The sequence below is a fragment of the Rhynchophorus ferrugineus genome, unplaced genomic scaffold (assembly GCF_030347505.1).
Source record: "Rhynchophorus ferrugineus isolate W39M unplaced genomic scaffold, kcgeb_rfMv2 rfM2, whole genome shotgun sequence".
Lineage (NCBI taxonomy): Eukaryota > Metazoa > Arthropoda > Insecta > Coleoptera > Curculionidae > Rhynchophorus > Rhynchophorus ferrugineus.
Genome location: NW_027472581.1, coordinates 51,986,855 through 52,008,123, shown reverse-complemented (window position 1 = coordinate 52,008,123; position 21,269 = coordinate 51,986,855). Strand labels below are relative to the sequence as shown.

The window sequence follows — 21,269 nt, the reverse complement described above, 5'->3', positions numbered from 1 at the left end:
ATTTATTACTTAATAAAGACACCTAATTTCACTGCATTAAGTTAAAAGCTTTACTGTTATAATTTACTTTTCTACTTTGTGTGATATTGCTAAAAACATATGGCCAGTTTCGAATATTAATGTGATCAAACAAAAAGGAAAGGAATTAAATAAATATGGAAAAAATTTATTTCAAAAGATTTTCACTCAGAGTAGAAACATTTCTCATAACGTATAACTAACAATTTTGAGCAAACAAAAAATCATTTCCAGTGGAGTTCTGTTTTTTTGTTGAATTGTAAGAAAATGTTTCTGAGAATTACCAACTGCTATAAATTCCAAAAATCTATTGTTTGCTTTGATATTGTTTCGACTTATTTAACCAAGGTATTCAATAATTTGTGACTATTTTTCAATCTCAAAAAATTTTGCGAGATGAGATGTTTTCGAGGTCAGGTAGGTCTTTAATATTATTGTTTGGTCTTATTTGATAAGCCACGGTATTTAAGTTATTTAACCATTTCGACCAAGGTACCTGAACAGTAAGTCACTAATGCTTAATAACTAAGTTATTCACGGTTCAATGCTTTAGAAATATTTTGACACAATTTCACAATTGAAAATATTTTAGAATTAAAAATATTATTAAACTAATTTGTCGTATGTATGTAAGATATGTGTATTAATCAAAATTATTTTTGTCGCCAAGTTGGTACAATAAATAGAATATAATTGTTCTCTATACTGATTCGTTCAGAACAAGTTTGAACGTTACTCACATGTATGTATGTGTATACAATGTATAAAAACACCGAATAAGGGATTTGTCTTATATATTGTCAATGGAATTCGTGTGTAGAATAGGCTAGATGACTATGAATTAAGAACTACTAGAAGACTAGATGTAATTAAAAATCACAAAAATATTAATTTATTATAATATTATCCTATAGAGATATTATTAAAAATACATTTATTTTAAAATTATAAATAAAATAAAGCAGGATTACTAAGATTTTATCAGAAATAAAAACAGAACATTTCAAAATTTAAGAAATATTGACGTCGTTTGTCGTATTTTCTAACATTTCAGAATTCCAATGTTTGAACTTTTTAGCGCGCTTTGATTTTATTTAGATCATATATCTTATATTTCACAGTTAAACGGATACAAAAGATAAACGAAAAATATGAACTGAGATTGTTAATGCAAAGCGATCCAAATTTGCCCAGAATCGATTCGTCGATAGTGACTATATGAAATAATACATGTGACCGTAAATTAAATAATAATTTTAAAATAAATACTAGAATACTAGTACTATTAAGTAAAATACTGATAGTATAACAATTGGCAAAAAAATTAGTAAGTGTAGGTAAAATAGTACCCAATTGCCAGTTGGGAACTCACATATTCACACATAGTATTATTGAAATTATGTGCTTTATATTTGCCAAGAGAAATCAAAATAGTATCGATGGCAAACCTACTGGAAACTTTTATGATGATAATTTGAAGATAGAAATGGAAAATTATTTCACAGGACTACTAAAATATTAATTTTACATAGCCAATGAGCAACTACAACAAAAAAAGTTAAAATGACGTACATTTAATGATGACCAGATGGTGTTATGTCAAAGTAACTTGTAATACTTGGGTAAATAAAATGTACAAATTGTAAATAGTTTATTTTAATAATAGCCTGACAAATTTTTATTAGTCATATACAGTCATATAGCCTACACGACACACAAATTCCATTGGCAATACAAGATTTAAGACACATCCCTTATTCACCATACACGTGAGTATATGACACACACTTGATAACGAAACCCGAACAAACGAATCATAGTATAGAGAATAATTGTATCAACTTGGTGAAAAATAATTTTGACTATTCAGCAAATATATTTGACATTAAGGAGGCTCTTCAAATGATCAATCCCAGACACTTTTCCGACAAAATATAATTTAGAATGTCGTACCCGAATTGGAGTCAGTATAACGACTTGCGATTAATTAATGACCAATTTACCTGCCTGCTAACTAGTGCAAATGTGATGTATTATTTACATATACACAACTGTAACGGTTACAAACATACATATAATAATAATAATAATAATAATAATACACTATGCTTTTCTTAGGACCTTATAATATTTATATAATATAAAAATTAACACAACAATTACCGTGGATTTGTGAAATAATTAGGATAACTTAAATAACATTTTGTTATAAATTAAACAAATTAAATTCTTAATTTAATCAACTGACTGTTAAATCAAGGCCACCATATACTTCTCATTATTTCCTTGTTTCTGGAAACTGATAATATCTAGGATCTAAATAAATAACTTATCGAATCTTAAGTACTCTATTAACATATCTAACAAAATAAACCTTGTACACCCTAGTCCCTATACGACACTTCGACCAGCTGGCCACGTAGATTCCCCAAATCAATGTGTAGCGCGTTGTCTGGATGATTATGATTATTTTTACTCAACAATCGATTCGCTGAAGTTATCAATCTCGCTTTGCATTTAGTTTTTCTGTATGATGTACAAATCCAGACGGTCTTCGTTTGGAAAAGGTTATTGATGCCAAATGAATTATTATTGAACACCACATTGACCGATTTTTTTGATTTACAAAAGTACACTGCTCCTAAAAATTTAGATAATTAGAAAATAACCGCTAATTTGTTTGTTGTATTTAAAATAGATGTAAATATAAAATAAAATACTGAACTCACTTTTTAACATTAATTTATAGACTATATAATGTAAAAGTATGTACTAGGTGCTTCAACGTGTTTTGGCTATTTTTTAGTTTAAAAGGATTATTATCGAAGACAGAATAATTATTGATGAAAATTGACAGAATATTTTCGGTCAAAATATTTGCCATAATCTTCTATAACCTTTTTCCATATTTCTGATTTTATGGCGATACTATGTCGAAAAAACGATGTTGGTTGGACATTGATCCATTTTCGCCTTTTTTGAGTATTTTGAAGCCGTGTGTCTGACAAGCCATGCTTCATGGATTTGAACAATGTGTAGTTTGCTGGACGCAGCAGAGCTTCCCATTACCCTTCGGGCAGCGACAATGTGTCAAATAGGTCAATTTTAACACGTTATACATTTCTTTCGAGGTAACTACTATGATTATTCACTTACACTAAAAACAATGACGCGTAGATGATTCAGAACACAAATGCCAAAAAAAGAAATAATATAGCGAAATAAATAAAATAATGAAAGTATAATATAATAGGAGACAGAAAAAAAAGCAAAAAATATCAGTTTTCTAATATGATATATGTTATATCGCGCCACTGACAGACCAAATGGTAAGATGAGTAAGACATCTACGTATAGACGTTTATATCATAATGGCTTTGAGCTGGCACTTTCTGCCAGCTGCTGTTAATAAATTGCCACTTCTTTCCGAAAAAAATAAATTAAATAGGCAAAAAATAATTTTCAATGTGTTCCTATAACACTAATAAATTAAATATATCAGTCCGCGATGCAGTTTTCCTTTTTCAGATATAAGAAACAAAATAGGGCAAAAATTAGGACCTGCACCGTTCAAACGTGCTATGTCAAGGCTTCACTGAATAACTAGAGTTATGATTAGGAATCATTATCAATTATTCCTAACCAAAATAATTTTGTCTCCAACTTCTTATTTTTATTTTACTTACTGATAACAAAATTACTTCATCCATCCATTAAATCAGCTCATCCATTTTCACCACTTATCCATAATCGATGATATAAAAAGAGAACGCAAACGAATCAAAATAATGTTTATTATGCAATCTAAAACACTATGCTATAAAAAAAAATTTAAATAAGCAAAAAAAAGTATTTAAGTATATTTTATGTTCATACATTCATTAGTCACAATATATATATATATATATATATATATATATATATATATATATATATATATATATATATATATATATATATATATATATATATATATATAATAACCAATTAATATAAATTAACCATATAAGTTATATAATAAACGAACCGAAGAAAATTATATATCTTTGATACTAATTGATATTCTTGGTTGAATTTACTTATTAATATTAAATAAAACATTATAATACAATATATTTTTAAAAAGTGTTGTTTAATTCATGAACGATATAAACGATATATTGCCGTTATGTCCAAACAATTCATCATTCGATTATAACAACCGAGATATTTTCATTTTAATCGATAAAATCAGATGAAGTATGGAAAAATATTGCCTAAATAACGAACGAAACCACTGCCTAACATTGAAAATGACTTTTAAGAGCAATTAATTAAAAAAGCATTCTATTCAAAAAATTAAAACATTTCTCAAAAATATATACAGTTACTTTGATAAACCATATTAGATTTGGCAAAACCCAATTTTCATTCAAGTGATTTTTCGATTAAAATATCGATTGCTAGTATAAGATTAATACTAGATTACTAATATCAACCATAAAATTAATTATAACATAAAATGCTAATCTTGAAAAATATCTAGTTTTATAATATTATTAAATTAAGCATATTGACAATAAAAAATCAGTAATTATAACAAGCTGATTACAATAAATAAAGTACTATTAATTGCTACAATCTTGAACATTAGGTATATACAGCAATACAAACTTAAAAAATCAATACCTAACATGAATTGATAATAAAAAGATGAAAATTTTTAATTATTTCAAATAATAGCATACAAATACTAGAAGACTTAAATCTAATGTACATTATACCTTACTATAGACACCATTTGCGATATCATATTCTTGTACTTAATTTGTCTCTTAGGATGGTTGTGCTGGCCATATACTGTCACTCCACGACCTTTTGTTATTAATTTAACTTTACAACGGACCGGTGGATTATTGAAATAATTACTGCATAGCCAAGTTGTCTGATTGATCTCCTTTCGATATGTGAGAAAAGCATAGCCGTCTAAAATGATTTTAGGATTTTTCGTACCCACGTCAAAATATATCATACCTAAAATATTAAGGTTAATTAAAGATTGTAATAAAACATAAGTATATCATAATATATCAGTCGATATAAACTAAATATAATATGTTATTATTGCTAGTTTCAACCAATTTCTGACATGAAATAAGCGAAGTTAAATAATGCGCGTAATTTATTTACATATAGTAGAAGTATCATAAAATCATAATACTTGTTAAGTAATATTATATACAACACAATAAAATTGACATTCCATGACATGATTCCTTTATTGAGCCAAAATATAATCACGCTATATTTTAACGTACGTTGAGGTTTCGTCCTGGTTAACCCTTTAACTTTGTTACATGATTTGAAAAACGACAATCAATTATTTGATGATCGTAAATGTAAATCTTAATTAATTTTAATTTAGGAAATCTAATCTATCAAGTGTAGTAGCTACATAAATCGGTATAATTAATAATATATGTAATGCAACATTAATGTTTAACGACGTCACATTTTTATCGCAATTTTATAGAAATTGTAGTTCATGTAAAATATGCGTTCTGTTTACATCTGTTTCGTTTCGATTTTTGTCGCTCACAGTTTCATCCAGCTATCTACAAAAATTAAATTGATTGGTCAGAATGCGTGCCAGAATCCTCAATATTCCAAAATGGTAATGAAACAAAGCTCAAATCTTTCATCAACAAACAATGACAGTAATGTATAACTCTGCACTTTTGTGAGCCTGCAAAAATATGTTTATAAAATATTTTTTCTTTTTGGGTAAAATAAACGATCTTCTTGGTAAGAAGTATTGTGTGCCACAATGTTAACATACGCATAGACTCATTAATTTTTATTTGTTAAACTAGAACAATAACCAAAGGTTTTGCGCTATTATCGAAATTTTTTCCAAGGAAAGCAAAGCAGTGATTGAGGCAAAAAAATGTTTTTTTGATTTTTCCAACATTCTGCCGTGTTTTTAAACATTTTGTTACCGATTGAACGATGATTGCAATAATAAAGATTATTTGTATTCTATTGATAATTCTAACATATTAACTTTTTGCTCTTTTCACCATCTGTATTATGTGAAAAAGTCAGTGATATTAAAATTTGTTAACTTTTATTTAAGTTAATACTCTTTTTTCATTACTACCTACTTCGTCAACCAAAAAGGACCATGAAGCACAGCACGTCCGTGACAATTTACAAATTAATGCTATAAAACTACAGCATTTTACTAATCACTTTTTTCCCAACGCTTCTTTAGATTTACAAACACGATTTCATATAATCTGCCACTTTCTTTCAAAATAATATAAACGTAAAGTCAAAATATACTCATCTATATTACTAATCTTAGAGATTCCGAATATCAATATATTGATATTTTTTGTCCGCTATATCGGTATTAAAAATCTAGAGTTTTTGAAAGAGAGTATTGAACTTTTGGTTCGGAATTATGGTATCCGACATTTTGTGCTCGACAATATCGATATATTTTTAAAAATCTGGAAACTGGTATAGTGATATATCGATATTTATCTTCGCGGCCGACACCCCTACTAGGAATGAATAGCTATGTCGAAAACTGAACATGCGCAAACAATAGATCGACAATATAGTATAGTTAATAATGCACGCTATCAAAATTTATGACGTCAGCATGTCGCAATGTTGTCGCATTAAAATTTAGATTTTACTACCTTACATTATTTACATTTTGTAATCAGCAGTAGTCATAATACAGTATTTTCGACATCAGATCCTATATAAGAAAGAAGATAATAGGTGGAGATAAGTATTGAAAATACATATATTTTAATCTATTATAACTAACTTAAACTTGATAAACTATATTAATAAACGGCTATAAAAAAAATACAGTAATAAAGCCGTACAGTAAGCCTTAAGTAATCCGCTCTACTAGTTCTACCGAATACCTATGGCCACGAACCCAGCGGGATAAAACAAACACGCAAAGAAATGAGCCGAGCCGCAAACCAAAAACTTCCAGTGTTAGCCGTAGAAGATGACAGGTACAACAGCTGTAGCTAAGAGGCCAACTTTAAACTTTGCGAGCGACTAGTCTACCCAAGAAATATTAAAAGCGGTCTACGAAGAACACCATAACTAATCGTTCGTCATTCTTTTAGTTTTTAACAACGCGACAGATAAACATTTGGGAAACCACTCCATACAAGGTATATCAAGAATATTTGAGTAAAAACAACTCTATTCAGGAGATCATTAAAGGCAAACTGGCGAATGAAGGTACACGATAGTACGATATTCACAAATAATTTTACTACAACTATAAACTGTCTAGAATAAATAGCCACGTACATCCCTTTGGTCGTTGTCTTACGTGGGAGATCATGCGGCTCTGGTTATTCAAAAGACGGATTTTTTATATTAGTATAAAAGATGTCATGGGGGGGATGTCTAGACATAGAGGTTTTGCTCGGATGTATTGCTGGAGATGTCGGTCCAACAAATCTCCACCTTTTGCCGCAAATTAAAACAGTTAATAAAATAAAAATTGTTTAATGCCTACATAGCCTTGAAACTAAACAAAATCATAACAAACAAACATTACAATCAAGAAATAAATTAAACGTTTATTCTTAAACACATCCATAAAATTTACAAATTACATCGATAGATGTTACTACAACCTCTACAACACTCAATGATTCTTATCCCTGATGATGGTTACTGTCTGTGAAAACATATTTTTATATTTGTCTTTCTTTGGAGCACATAAATGATTATGTATATCCGCACTGACAGTTAATATACGACCAGTTGTCACTAATCTGGACTTACATCTGTTTTCTTTTGAACGAAAGTAATGCGTACACATCCATATAGTCTTATTCTGTTCCTTTCTATAGATCAGGTATTCATAATCGTCCAAAATAATTTTCGGATTTTTTGTTGCCATATCAAAATATACTGTATCTAAAACATTAATATTATGTTAAAGATACTATAACTACAATAATATTAACAAAGTTTGGTAAAATTGTATACGATAACAAACTATTTAGAAAAATAAAATGAAATAAAAAGAGCAAATGAAAGTAACACAACTAATTTTTAAGGCCAGTAAAACTTGGTACTATTAAAAGTAAATACGAATTCAATTACAACTACATAGCGTTGTATTAATAATGTTTTATTAATAGCATATTATATAAAAAATATTTTGATATATTAAAGTAATAAAAATTATGGAAATATAGGGAAAATGGGTTTGGGACATTAACTGAGTGTCCTTAGTTCTTAGGATCTGAAGCGAGTTTGTGCCCGTGAATTACCTCTAACAATAAATTCGTTTCATTACTGTAACGTATTGAACAAAGTGATATGCAAATAATCGTGAAAAAGAACTGGTTAATATAACGCACCCACTCACAAACTAAAAATATAACTACAGTCCGTAAATTAAAGTAACTGTTTCAAGATTAATTTGATTCATCAGATTTAGCACCTCAAGAAACATTCATAGAAACCATGCAGTTCATGAAACCAAGATGTAGTTGGTGTAGTTCTTTGCAGAAAACCACTATAATACATTTTACAACTATAAAACGCTTTTTAAAAAATGTGTGTATTGAAATTTTACAATTTTCTTCTAGTAATTCATTAGCATTCAATTGTTGCACATCAATAAATGTAATTATTAAGAACAAAACTTAATTATTAACTATCAATTCAGTTTATTACAAGGCTTTACGATGATTTTAACTTTTTTTTCAGCCATAGTTAATATTTTATGCTACTTTTTTATCATTTCATGCCACTGAATTATGTTTATACCAGCCGTTGATACTGCATCGTAGAGGTAGCGTCTCAGGTTGATGTAGTTAGAGGTTATAAACTAGATGTTGCTGTATTGTGAGAATTAGAGAAAAGCCTAGAGAATTAAACAGAACAAAATACTTCGATATTCGACCTTCTATCAATGTTCCGCAATAAAGATCGAAATATAAAATGGATTACAGAGAACAATGATAAGAATTAATTCCTGGGCATAATGGATTTACTATCCTCTTACATATAACTCTGCCAAGTAGTTAAATTTAAATGTTTTTAGAAATATATCGCTCAATCACAAACTATAATCAACAACTAACACAAGGTTTTACTAAAAGTCTACTAAAATATTATTTAAATATTACTTTTTATCAAATTCAAATTTTTTAAAACAATAAAACTTAACAAATAAACAAAAGCCTTTATTATATTTATTTTAAAATTATACATTACAAATAATACTAGATAAGCATAACAAATATATATGCTATGCTAAAAACGTATTTGACATTATTAAAAAACGTTTTTCCAATAAATAATAACGTTACAACGCTCAAATTAATTTGAGCTAAATTATGATTGACAATTGTTCTGGCCTTCTCTGATAATGGTTACATTCTGACACTGCATATTTTGGTAGTACTTGTCCCGTTTAGGAATAATGGCGTGGTTATGAGGATCGGCACTAACAATTATGGTACGTCCAGTGGTGGTCAGTTTCGATTTGCACCTGTCAGTTCTTGTTCCAAAATATTGACTGCAAAGCCACACAGTTTTGTTTTCGAATTTCTTAAACACACGATATGACTGCTCGTCTAGGATTATTTTCGGATTCTTATTACCCACATCAAAGTAAACTGAAGACATGGTACCTAGAAATAAATTAAGATATCGACCAAGACCATTATGACCATTTTCTAGTTAATAATACTACATATACAATAAATACTACAATAATATAACGAAGTTTATAAACTTAAGGCAATATAGCTTAAATCGGCATAAAATAACACAAAAAGAATTTAGTATATATACGCATCAAATAGGGGTTTTAGTCACGTGAACCTGTTAGTAATTAAGATCCAATCCAAATATCCCAAAGTCAAATTAATATCCTTTAGTAATTCATGAAATTCACCGCTTGGCGTGTTACCAACATGAATATCATCTATTATATCACCAGGCACCGGTCTTACTCATTCTGATTACTAACGACTGACTGATAAATAATTACTTCCACAGCGAAATTAAAAACTAGGTCGTTTTATTCCAAATCTAGACGACAGAAATATTTTAGATAAATGGACCATGATGTGTTTAAAGAGATAATATGCATTTAATTAAATTTTGTTTGAAATTGGCATTTGAAGTCTACTATCACAATATCAGAACAGTTATATGCTATTGTTAATAAATATATTGATCTAGACAACATTTTCTATTCTTGTAATAATAACAAATAATACTTATAAAATTGTACTTAACTATAATATGTAACACAAATATGATGTATTCTAAAAGAACAAAATTTATATTTTCTTATGTTTAATTATTTTGACACATAAAGTTTATTAAGAATTATGCAAAAATTCTTAAATTGTTATAATTCCTCTATTTCTAGATATATATATATATATATATATATATATATATATATATATATATATATATATATATATATATATATATATATATATATATATATATATATATATATATAGGAAATACGAAATACGTATAGATATAGAATACCACTTGCCTGAGCAAGTAGGCAAGCAATGGGAAACTATTATTACATTTTAGCAGTTTTATATAAGACTCCCGCGAACAAAAAGTGTATTTCGTAAGATAAATCCCAGAAACCTGCCTGTTTACTTAAAGTAATTAATTTAGACAAACATGTTAAATTATTTACAAATCTATATTCAATTTAAAACGAGTATAACACAAATGCATTCTGATTTATCGCTAAAAGGAAAACTGAATGGCGGAACTGAAAAATAGTAGAATCTACTACTCACCACAATTATTATCTACAATATATTCCCTGACCGTTAGAAAATGTTGCATAGTAATAGTAACACAAAATATATTAGCAAATATAGTTTATTTCAATATATAATATAGTATGTATCATCGCTAAACATTTTATATATCATATATTTTAATTCAACACTATTTCATCTGACAGTGGAAACAATGGAGAATATTATATTGACACTTATTAATTGAACTGGCACAAGGGAAAATAATCTTATTATGAAAATAAATATCTTTAAAAAAATATAAAATTGTAATTTAATTCATTTAATTGATTAATATTTAAATAGTTACTACCCGTAATACTACTCCTGATGGAATTATATATCTTTATATTCTTGTTTGTTATAATGTCCATTAAATATTAATTTTTTGTTTGGCAAAATTAGTTTTCTTATTCAACATAATTCCATTCAAGGGTGATACACTGATTATAGCCACCCTTTAACTTTTCGATACCATTTGTCGTACGATTTGTCCTTTGCTTCAAAATAGGCCTCAGTTTCGGCGATCACCTCTACATTCGACGAAAATCTCTTCCCAGCGAGCATTCTTTTGAGATCTGAGAACAGTAAATAGTCGCTGGGAGCCAAATCTGGAGAATACGGTGGATGGATGGATTTTTGCCATCGTTTTCACTGACTTGTGATACGGTGCATTGTCTTGGTGAAGGAGCACTTTCTTTTTCTTCAAATACGGTCGTTTTTCGGCGATTTCGTTCTTCAAAAGGTACAATAACGCTATGTAATAGTCGCTATTGATGGTCCTTCCTTTTTCAAGGTAATCAATGAACATTATTCCCTGCGCATTCCAAAATAGAGACGCCATAACCTTGCCAACCGACTGTTACGTTTTCTGTCGATTGGACTTCGGAGTGAAATGATGGAGCTATGTTTCATCCATTGTCACATATCGACGCAAAAACTCGGGTTTATTACGCTTGATCATCTTCAAACACTGCTCCGAATCATCAACTCGTCGCTGTCCTTAGTCAAAAGTGAGCTCGCGCAGCACCCACTTTGCAGAGCTTTCTCATATCCAAATATTCGTGAATGATATGATGTACACGTTCAGTTGATATCTTTGGAGTGTCTGCTATTTCATTCAGTTTCAATTTACGGTCATTCAAAATCATTTTGTGGATTTTTTAATGTTTTCGTCGGTAACAACCTCTTTTGGCCATTCGGTGCTCATTTCACTACGTCTAAACTTAGCATACCTTGATTGTACCTTACCAATCCTTGATGGTTGATTTTCCTAGGGCAGTGCCCGGAAACTCGGCACCAAGCCCAGTTTTTACTTCAACTGTATTTTTTTCCCTTCAAAAAGCAATATTTTGTCAACAGGCGAAATTCTTTTTATCCACTTTTTCACAATAACAAAAATTGTTTCACTCAAAATGCTATATTTCATAAACTAATGATCCGACAGCTGTCAAATTTATACACGCATCTAATGAGGGTTAGGGTAAACTAAAAAACATATGGATTTAATTTTAGTAGCGCCATCTATGTGTCAGGTCGGAGACTTTTTAATTGACCTGTTACAAACATAACCTAAAAAGACTAAATAGAGTGATTTTAAAGAAATGACGTGTGTACTCACTTCAAACCAATCATAATCCATTTAAACCAAATTTTCGTGTCTCCTAAAGCTATTTAATTAATTAACTTAATAATTAATTACTAAAGTTACCATTATGGTAGTAATTAAAATGTTTTAAACATAAGTTTATTTGCCAAAAGTGTAAAAGAAGGGAAGGTATTAACAGTAATAACACATATTCTATGTGCACTTATTTATAGGAACCTTTGATGTTAGTAACATACAAGTGGGCATCATGGTCCCAAAAAAGTTAATAAGCAAATACAAGAATATTTACTCTTGTTATGTGTTAATAAACAGGGAATATATTTTACATTTATATAGAAAGTAGTTAGAGCAGAAATTGAAGTCAGCCCTATGAATTGAAAATGAAAATTTTATTTCTATTTTTAGAAATCGATTTATTTCTAGACGACTTTACACAATCGTCACTAATAAAATGTCAACTGTCGGTAAAATGTTGATTGATCTTAAATATCATAATTAGATATTACAAAAAAAATAAATCGGAGGCGTTGCCACAATGACTGGTATAAAAAAAACAAATTTTTTCTAAAAAAAACCTAATAACAGGAAGGAGGTATTAAAACGAATTTAATACATAAAAAACATACATATACTCCAAGACAGGACAGGGAAATATACTTCAAGGAAAGTGAGTTACACTCATATTTAATTAAAATTCTGATTTCAATATGTATTTAAAACAAACAAAACTTTAATAAACATATATAAAAACAAATTGAACACTCAAACTACATATTGATAAAACTATTGTTGGGAACTATCGATTGAAAATGACTATCGACTGTTTAGCAATTGACTACTTTTTACGATCAGTCGCTATTTTTGGTTCGACTAATTTTACCAGTTTTTACGAAAAGGGTTCGTCTTATATAAATCACACAATATCACGAATTGGAGCAGTCAGTTTCAACAGTTTTCAATCGATAGTTCCCAGCGCTAATAAAAACATTCTAATTCTATACTTCAAATACAAATATGAGAATGTAAAAATTATGCAAAAATATGTAAGCTAAACATTTTGAGGTCAGAGTCCAGGAATTAAATAACAAAAAAAATTATAATAACATAAAATCTAAATATCTGATCAGATCCAATAAATAATTTGTACAATTTTAGTCTCTAATAATTAACGGAGTTTAACGACCATCATCGTATAATTAGCAATTATATGTCTTAAATAATAATTCAATAACAAGTCTTATATATAAATAAATATAAATGAAATAATGTTTTGATTAATTATTGAGGAATGAATGAATAAATATATGTTAAACTATTATTCGTCTACTATATGTCACATTATAAATGCAGTTGTTACTTATCGGTTCTAATGATATTAACTTGTTGAGACAAACTATTCTTCATCGGCTGAGTTACTGTTGGATCATGATTATGTTTCCCGCTGACATATACATCTTTGCCGCTGGTAACTAATTTTGATTTGCAACGCTCCGATTTATTACCAAAGTAACGGCAACACATCCAAATGGTTTTGGTTGGTTCCTTTCTCAACACTAAATATGAATTATTATCCAGGATTATTTTCGGATTTTTGGTTGCCACATCGAAATATATTGTACCTAAAAATACGTAACCGATTAGAATTCAATAGAAGTACACACAAACGTTGCATAGTTTGATTTAAAAAATAATAAATTCTTAAAATATTACTTATTAATTAATCTGCCCTGATGTGGAACATTTCACACAAATTAATTTCATTTAACTTAACATTAATTGTTAATATAAACGAGTACATTGCATCATGCATTTCTTTGCGGCAAAGTATCCTAAAAATGTGCTATGCTGTGTTGTTTCAAATCATTTCGATATTGCTGGCTCATTGTTCGCAACGTAAGAAGAGAAGAGTTTTTAATCCTAAACGTAAGTTATGGGTTAGTCCAAGTAAGCTATCCACAACTACATAGTCTTCAGTATTCGTGATAAGGAATATGTAAAAAGAAAACGAAAGAATTGGAAGACAATCACAAATATAAGTACATAATAAATTGCTATTATATAATCAAGTATTGAAACCTATATGGAAATACGAAATTCTAGGCATTACGAAATTACGGGGATGTTTCGCGAAAGCCAATATAAATAGAATACACTTTTTCTAGAACAAACTCATGAGAATTATTTTGGATGCACCTAGATACTATAAGACTGATTACTTACACCGAAACCTTCAGATACCGACTATTACCCAGAAAATTAAGAGAATTGGAAGGAGACATGAAGATAGACTCCATTATGTATCAATGTCAAAATAATACAATTCCTCGATAACACTAGAACAGGACACAGCCTCAAAATAATCAAACCATTTAATGCTGTGTAGTGCAGTGAGGACCTTCCTAGATATATGCCTAAATTTGAAGTATTGTAAAGACAAATTGTAGGTTAATCGACGACTAGTAACAATTCAATAAATACATTAAAAAAAAATTGGACAAACTGAGCGACATATTATTGTCTAAAGACAACTAATAGCGAATAACAGACACAAAGTTGTAGTAGTGCGCGACAACGATCGGTCACACGTTGCAAAAAGTGTGCAGAATACACTGTTGCTACTGGAATGCGAACTTGTGCCATACTGACATCGATGCAGTATTGATTGGCTTGGCTAGCACACAATTTCCAAATACTGTACAAAAAGGAAAAAAGAAAATATGCAAAAATGGATCAATGATTGGATTGATAAGAATCGCCATGTTCCCAGAAACACAAGAAAAAGTTGTAGAAAATGATGCTATTTTGATTAATATATATTGAGTCAATTTTTCTCAATAAATGTCTCTTAAAATCAGAATACAATCAAGCACCTAATAGTTTATACAAACAGCTTAATATATAACTGTCTCTCCGTATAAAAAATAAATATATAAGATTTATGACTGATATGCAGAATATAACGTGGCTAAATTGTCGCCACTCAGCCGTCCGTCAGGGCACCAAACCATCTAACTGCAAACATCTACCACGCCTTTAGCCCACAGGAGAGTTCTCCTCGACCTAATATAACTTTTCTGCCAAATATTCCCAAATGCAAAAACCTATCCAGAACGATTTGGTCATAGCAAATCTGTTATCTCATCTGCTCTACAAAACCAGCAGACTTTTTCAACGGATCTTACATCTACTTCAAGTTTGTTACACCAGATGAAACTGCTTGAAGTTTCACCGCTCCATGGCTTGTTAGAAATTATCAAATTCACAGAGAAACTGATACCCCAAGAATATTTCCATATACAATTCAGCTCCAGATCTTCAGAGAATATACTAATTCGCGAACTGGTCCATATGCTGGGCATTTAGCTCGTGTCACCGCTAAACCCCCCTCACTCCAGGCTATAACAACCTTTTTTGCGTCCTTACAATTTGAATTGTAGACCATTTGTCATTAAAACTGGTGCTTGTTAAAGCTCAGAGCTGGTCATTCCTACATAAAATATCCGTAACAGTTCACGAATAAGTCTCCGAGCGCCTGTTCGGTACCGTCGCGACGTTACTGCGCTTTTTATTCCCTTAGTTTCCTCTCATGTTCACGCCATGATCTCTAGCTTGGCCACTTTCTTGCGCGCTTGCATCTGTCTCCTCTTGATTGGTGTTCTAGGTTTCCCTTTTTTCAAATTCAATCACCGTTTCGGCCCAAACGTTCATCTTTGCAACAGTTTCTTAACTGATAGTTCCCGTCGGCAGTCCGATGCCTGTTTCGGGCCTCTACCCTTTTTGCAATTACGCATGTCTCCAAGATATGCGTAGTGTCTTTTGGCCCTGCGCGACATTCACAGAGTCCGTCGGTCTCCTTCAATTTAAATCTGTACAGCTAAGCTTGCATATTCCGGTGGTCCGTCATCAGTTGCACAGCATTCGTACTCAGTCCTATGTTTCCTGTCCCTACTTGTTGGCATTATTTGTAAAGGGTTCTTCCTTTAATGAATTGTTCCCAAAATATCTGCCACCTCCTTCTTACCTCTGCTTCTTTGATCCTTTTGATGGTTTCGGTACTGATCCATCCGTAATTTTCCATTCCAACTGCTGAACGATTGGCATGAGTTATATACCCAAATTTAAGCTGTAACAGTAGTGATTTTTAATGATCAGCTGTGAGGGGATTGGGTTAGAGTCACGGTAAGCCCGGGTATAGTCCCACATAACCTGGTCATATGCGATGGCATCATTGCATATAAGGTAATTTAATATTCTTAATATAGGAATTCATCCAAAGCTGTAGTGATGAACAGATAATGTTTAAATCAAACAGTTTTAGTAATTTGGTCGTGCATCTCAATCACGTTACTTGCCTTAGTTATTTGGTCATATATCAGCAACACCTGCCTCTAAAACAACATGACTACTACACGCTATTTTTAATTGAAAATCGCATTTTAATCAGTCATACCCGTACCCGTAATCGCCTAATCTAGCACTATGGGATGTATACCATTCAGACATCATTCATTTACATGATGAAATGAAATAATTATAACATCCTTAGCGACTAGACGCCTTTAAGACATCCGGCTGACCTAGATTACTAAAAAATAACGGTTATATTGTAATTCAGATATTTGCTTGTGAATTGATAGTGGTTCGGATGCAACGATCCGCTCTCTAAAGAAACATAGTTTTGAGCCCTACAAAGAAAATGAAGCTACCACTGGTGTTGTTGCAAATTGCTTGAAAAATAGATTATAGAATAATGATGCCAAACAAAACATATTTGTGTAACGTACGCAGAGGACCCTTGAAAAATAAATTAGAATATTTCTTTATTATTTTTCCGTGTGTATGTTATATCACGCGACTTATACGGATCTGGCTATTAAGACTGTGTGTTTATATTTCACTTAATGGAGTGATGAGTTAGACATTTAAACATAGAGGTTTAAATTATATTGGAATAAGATTGTTTCAAGGTAGTATCTAGCCGTTCATCATGTCGCAACTTATATGTATAAAATAAAATAGTTTTTTAAAGTAAAATAAATATTTTTGTTGTTTTAACGCATACATTAAACGATGTTCACATTTCACAAATTATGTTTATATGGATACTTAAAACAGTATTTTCTTAAAAAACAATATTTAATCTGCATATACAAATATTTTCAAATTGTATTAAAAATATAGACAATAAAAGCATTACAGGTAATACAATAATAAAAGTAATAACTCAAGTAATTTTTGTTTATTAAACAGGACATTATGAAATAATATATAAATAAGATTCTGCTATATGAAATAAAAATCTAAGTAAAAGTTTCTAATGGTCTTCTCGAAAATGAAAAATTCTTAAAAAACATACTTTATATAAATAAACAGATTAAAACAAGAGTGCAAACATAATGTATTTATTTTTTATTAAATATTTTTATTTATCTTAAATTTAAATATATTATTTATTAAGAGATTACACCGGCTTGGAAATTCAAAATATCTATTTTTATATCTAATGGTACAATACGTCAAGAAATTTCAAATCAATTTAAATAAAACTTTTTTGAGACAAAGTCTTTGGAAATCTCTCTCATTAGGTTTGAGTTTGACGAAAATATTACCTCTTTAATTAAACCCATTTTTTTCTCAAAACTGCATTATTTTAAACCAATAGACCTAATATCTTAAAATAAATACAAGAATCTTATTCCTATTGTACACGCTTCTCATTTTGAACAAGATACAGAAAACTAAGTTATTTCTTTGTTACTCCACAAGGATTTATTAAATTTTCATATGTTCGAAATTCACTTAATATCTTTAAGCACATATATCTTAAGTGTCATGCGTTCAGTACAAATTATATGTTTCTAACATATAACGAAGAAGTACAAAACATAAAATCAAAAATCCTACTTAAAAAAATATCTATACAAAATATAGTAGTAAGTCTGAGAACAAACTAAATAAAAACATAGGCCTAATTTTATTGGACAAATATTAAAATTAACTTAGAATATTAAACGGATTTAACATTAAACTAAGAAATCAAATATCAAACATCCAAAAAATATTTCAAAACTATATAAATCAGAATGTTCAATTTTTAAGTAAGTTTATAGTCATGTCGAAAATAACAATGTACTCACGTCATCACAGATCCAATGTATTGCAGGTTACAGTTTGTAAATTCGTTTTAAAAGACTGCATTTTTCCTTATCATTTTCTTCTAGTTAAAAAGAGATACAATTCGGTCTGATGTATCCGAAAATGTAACCGAATAAGCCTATAAAATTCGTCTTGTTAATGATATTAACTGGAGGTTATAAACCGGTAAAAGTTTTGGGTCTTATTATTTTGGTAATCCAATCGCTGCTAAATATTTATGATTGTTAGTCTGATTGAAAATGCCAAAGCTAATCAATAGTCATAGTTAAAACCAGATCGCATTTCTAATCAATTGTTTTGGACAAGAACGAGATAATGGGAGCTCCCTTTAGCCAATAAAATGCGTTAGAGAGGTAAGTATTGACAGTTTTAAATATTAACTAGCTGAGGTTGCTATTAGAAATATTTGTAGCGTATTGCAGCCGCACTGAATGTTGGAATGGTCACTGCGACTACAATCCCTCGACAAGTGAAGAATATAATCTTAGATTCACCAAAGAGAAACCGTCCGCATACGAAGCCGGTGATGAGTGAAAAGATGAGTAGTATACAATTATTTCAGAGGAAACTATTGAAAATATGTAAAATTGGGAAGTCTCTCAGAAAACTCTCTCAGAAGAGAATATGCTCCTTCAGAGAGAACTACTTCAAATTGTCATTTGCTGTATATTATTTAAATGTTGTTATTTTATGTAATTTACTTTTTTTAGAAACAGACCTGAAAAAATATATACTGTAGATCAGATAACAAAAAATATGGTACAATAGTATTATACTTCCTCCATATAATTGCATATTTAATTCTATCGAATATGCTTTTCGAGAGGGATATACATGAAGAACTGTTTGGTCTTGTAGAAATAAGCATTATCTACAATATTACCTTTGGTTTAAACGAACTCCATCACAGAAATAGTTGACAAATAACGGAATCGTTAATGAATGTTCGATAGATTATAAATTAGCAATTTAATAAATGACTCGGACAATGATTCTGGTAGTGAAAATGACAGTATGCCAATGAAACTTTCCTGATGCCAGCTTATGACCCATTGCAGACAATTACCAAGACAGTCTAATAAAAACGGAAACAAATAAAGATGGATATATAATCAACATAAAATAATCGGAAGATATAGAGAAAACCAATAGAATCTTGCAAGAAAAATGTACACAGATAGCAACAAAAGAATACAAGAAGATATATACTCATATTAAAATGACTTGACAATAAAAAATGAGACGGAGTTATAAGAATTATACAATTGTTTATTAGATGGAATTTGATCCTCCAGAGGATACCGCTATGTTAAAAAACGCACCTAGAACTCTAATTCATAGGTGGTGTTGAAAAGAGTTTAATGTAAATATAACAACACAATCCAAACCGATCTATTCTAGCTTTATAATTAACTGTAATTTAAGTCCTTCGGCCATGTATGTATTAGATGTACTATAATATTAAAATAAATGTTAAAGTAAATTAAACAAATTTATTTACATTGGAATTTTGTTATACGCCAAACTCAAAATAAATTTCAGGTCATAAAATTTGATGATGTAAGTTCACTGTCATTATAGACGGCCCTATATAACTAACTGATGTGTCACAAAAATAAATATGCCTGAGTACCATATCTACTCATCCATTACCGCTCAATAATATCGTAAAATGTCCGATATAACTATCGAGTTAGCAATGATTCTCAATAAATATACAATCATGTTTTTTAAATAAAGTTTATTTGGAGTAAATCAAATTAAAATTCTGAGAGAACATGCTGCTGATCTTCTCAGGTTTCACCCTGGGAGTGTGGTTATGTTGTCCTTGGATGTAAGCGTTGCGACCGGTAGTGACCACCTGGGCTTTACATCGTTCGCCTTTCGGGTGATAGTACTGAGAACATATCCAGTAAGTGGATTTGGTCTCTTTCTTTCTCACCAGAAAATCGTGCCCTTCTATTACAATCTTCGGATTTTTCTGGCCGACATCGAAATAAATCTTGCCTAAGAAATATAACAAGTTTAATATAGAATAACCTCAAATAATCTGCATGTATATTATTGAATATTTTGCACACTGTGAATGACTTAACACCAACAAAACATATATTAAAATAGAAATTTATTTTAGTTTTAAATGTAGTTTATAACTCTGTGGAATAGCAATATTATATAAGAAATATTGTTATTTCTTTTATAATGTATATAATGTATTTATATAATTATATAAGTTAAATGAAACAAGTAATCTTAATTAGAAACTTATAAATAAAAAATATTGCTGTTCATTATCCGCCATCAATAAATTATTAAAATTATCTGTCGTAAAAGTCATATTGTACATGATTGGACATTTGTATATAAGTAAGTAGTGGTCAATAGTTTCAAACGGTTAAGAAGAATGCATTTTGTGTTGAAGTTTGGTCTGATGTTTGTAAAAATCTACAAGTAAATGTTTAAATGAGGAGCCCGATCTTACCTGGCATATTTAGTGTATTACGTGACATCTCCTTCTGATTAATAATTATTTCGAGTAATGACTTATTTCGATAATACTCTTTGAGTGCTTTATTTTATATGCGGATACTAAACTAATGAAGTATTCATTCTGACACCGTATCTGCATATTATCAAGACCAAAAAAAAAGCTATAA

At 29.9% G+C, this 21,269-nt stretch overlaps 1 protein-coding gene across 42 annotated transcripts in view; it reads right to left on the bottom strand.

Annotated features, from left to right (window-relative positions):
- The window catches only part of LOC143191191 (uncharacterized), a 253,012-nt gene that overhangs the window by 190,556 nt on the left and 41,187 nt on the right, over positions 1–21,269 (bottom strand). Inside the window, exon 4 of one of the 42 annotated variants that reach the window (XM_076396043.1) lies at positions 3,793–5,031. The exons of 37 other annotated variants lie outside the window; for them this stretch is intronic. In XM_076396043.1, the coding sequence (XP_076252158.1) occupies positions 4,766–5,031 (266 nt within the window). In that variant the 3' untranslated portion in view covers positions 3,793–4,765. Of the gene's footprint in view, positions 1–3,792; positions 5,032–7,532; positions 7,966–9,232; positions 9,696–13,139; positions 14,076–17,683; positions 20,620–21,269 lie in introns of those variants that run through there. 4 more of the 42 variants (XM_076396032.1, XM_076396024.1, XM_076396044.1 and 1 more) reach the window with 4 other exon arrangements.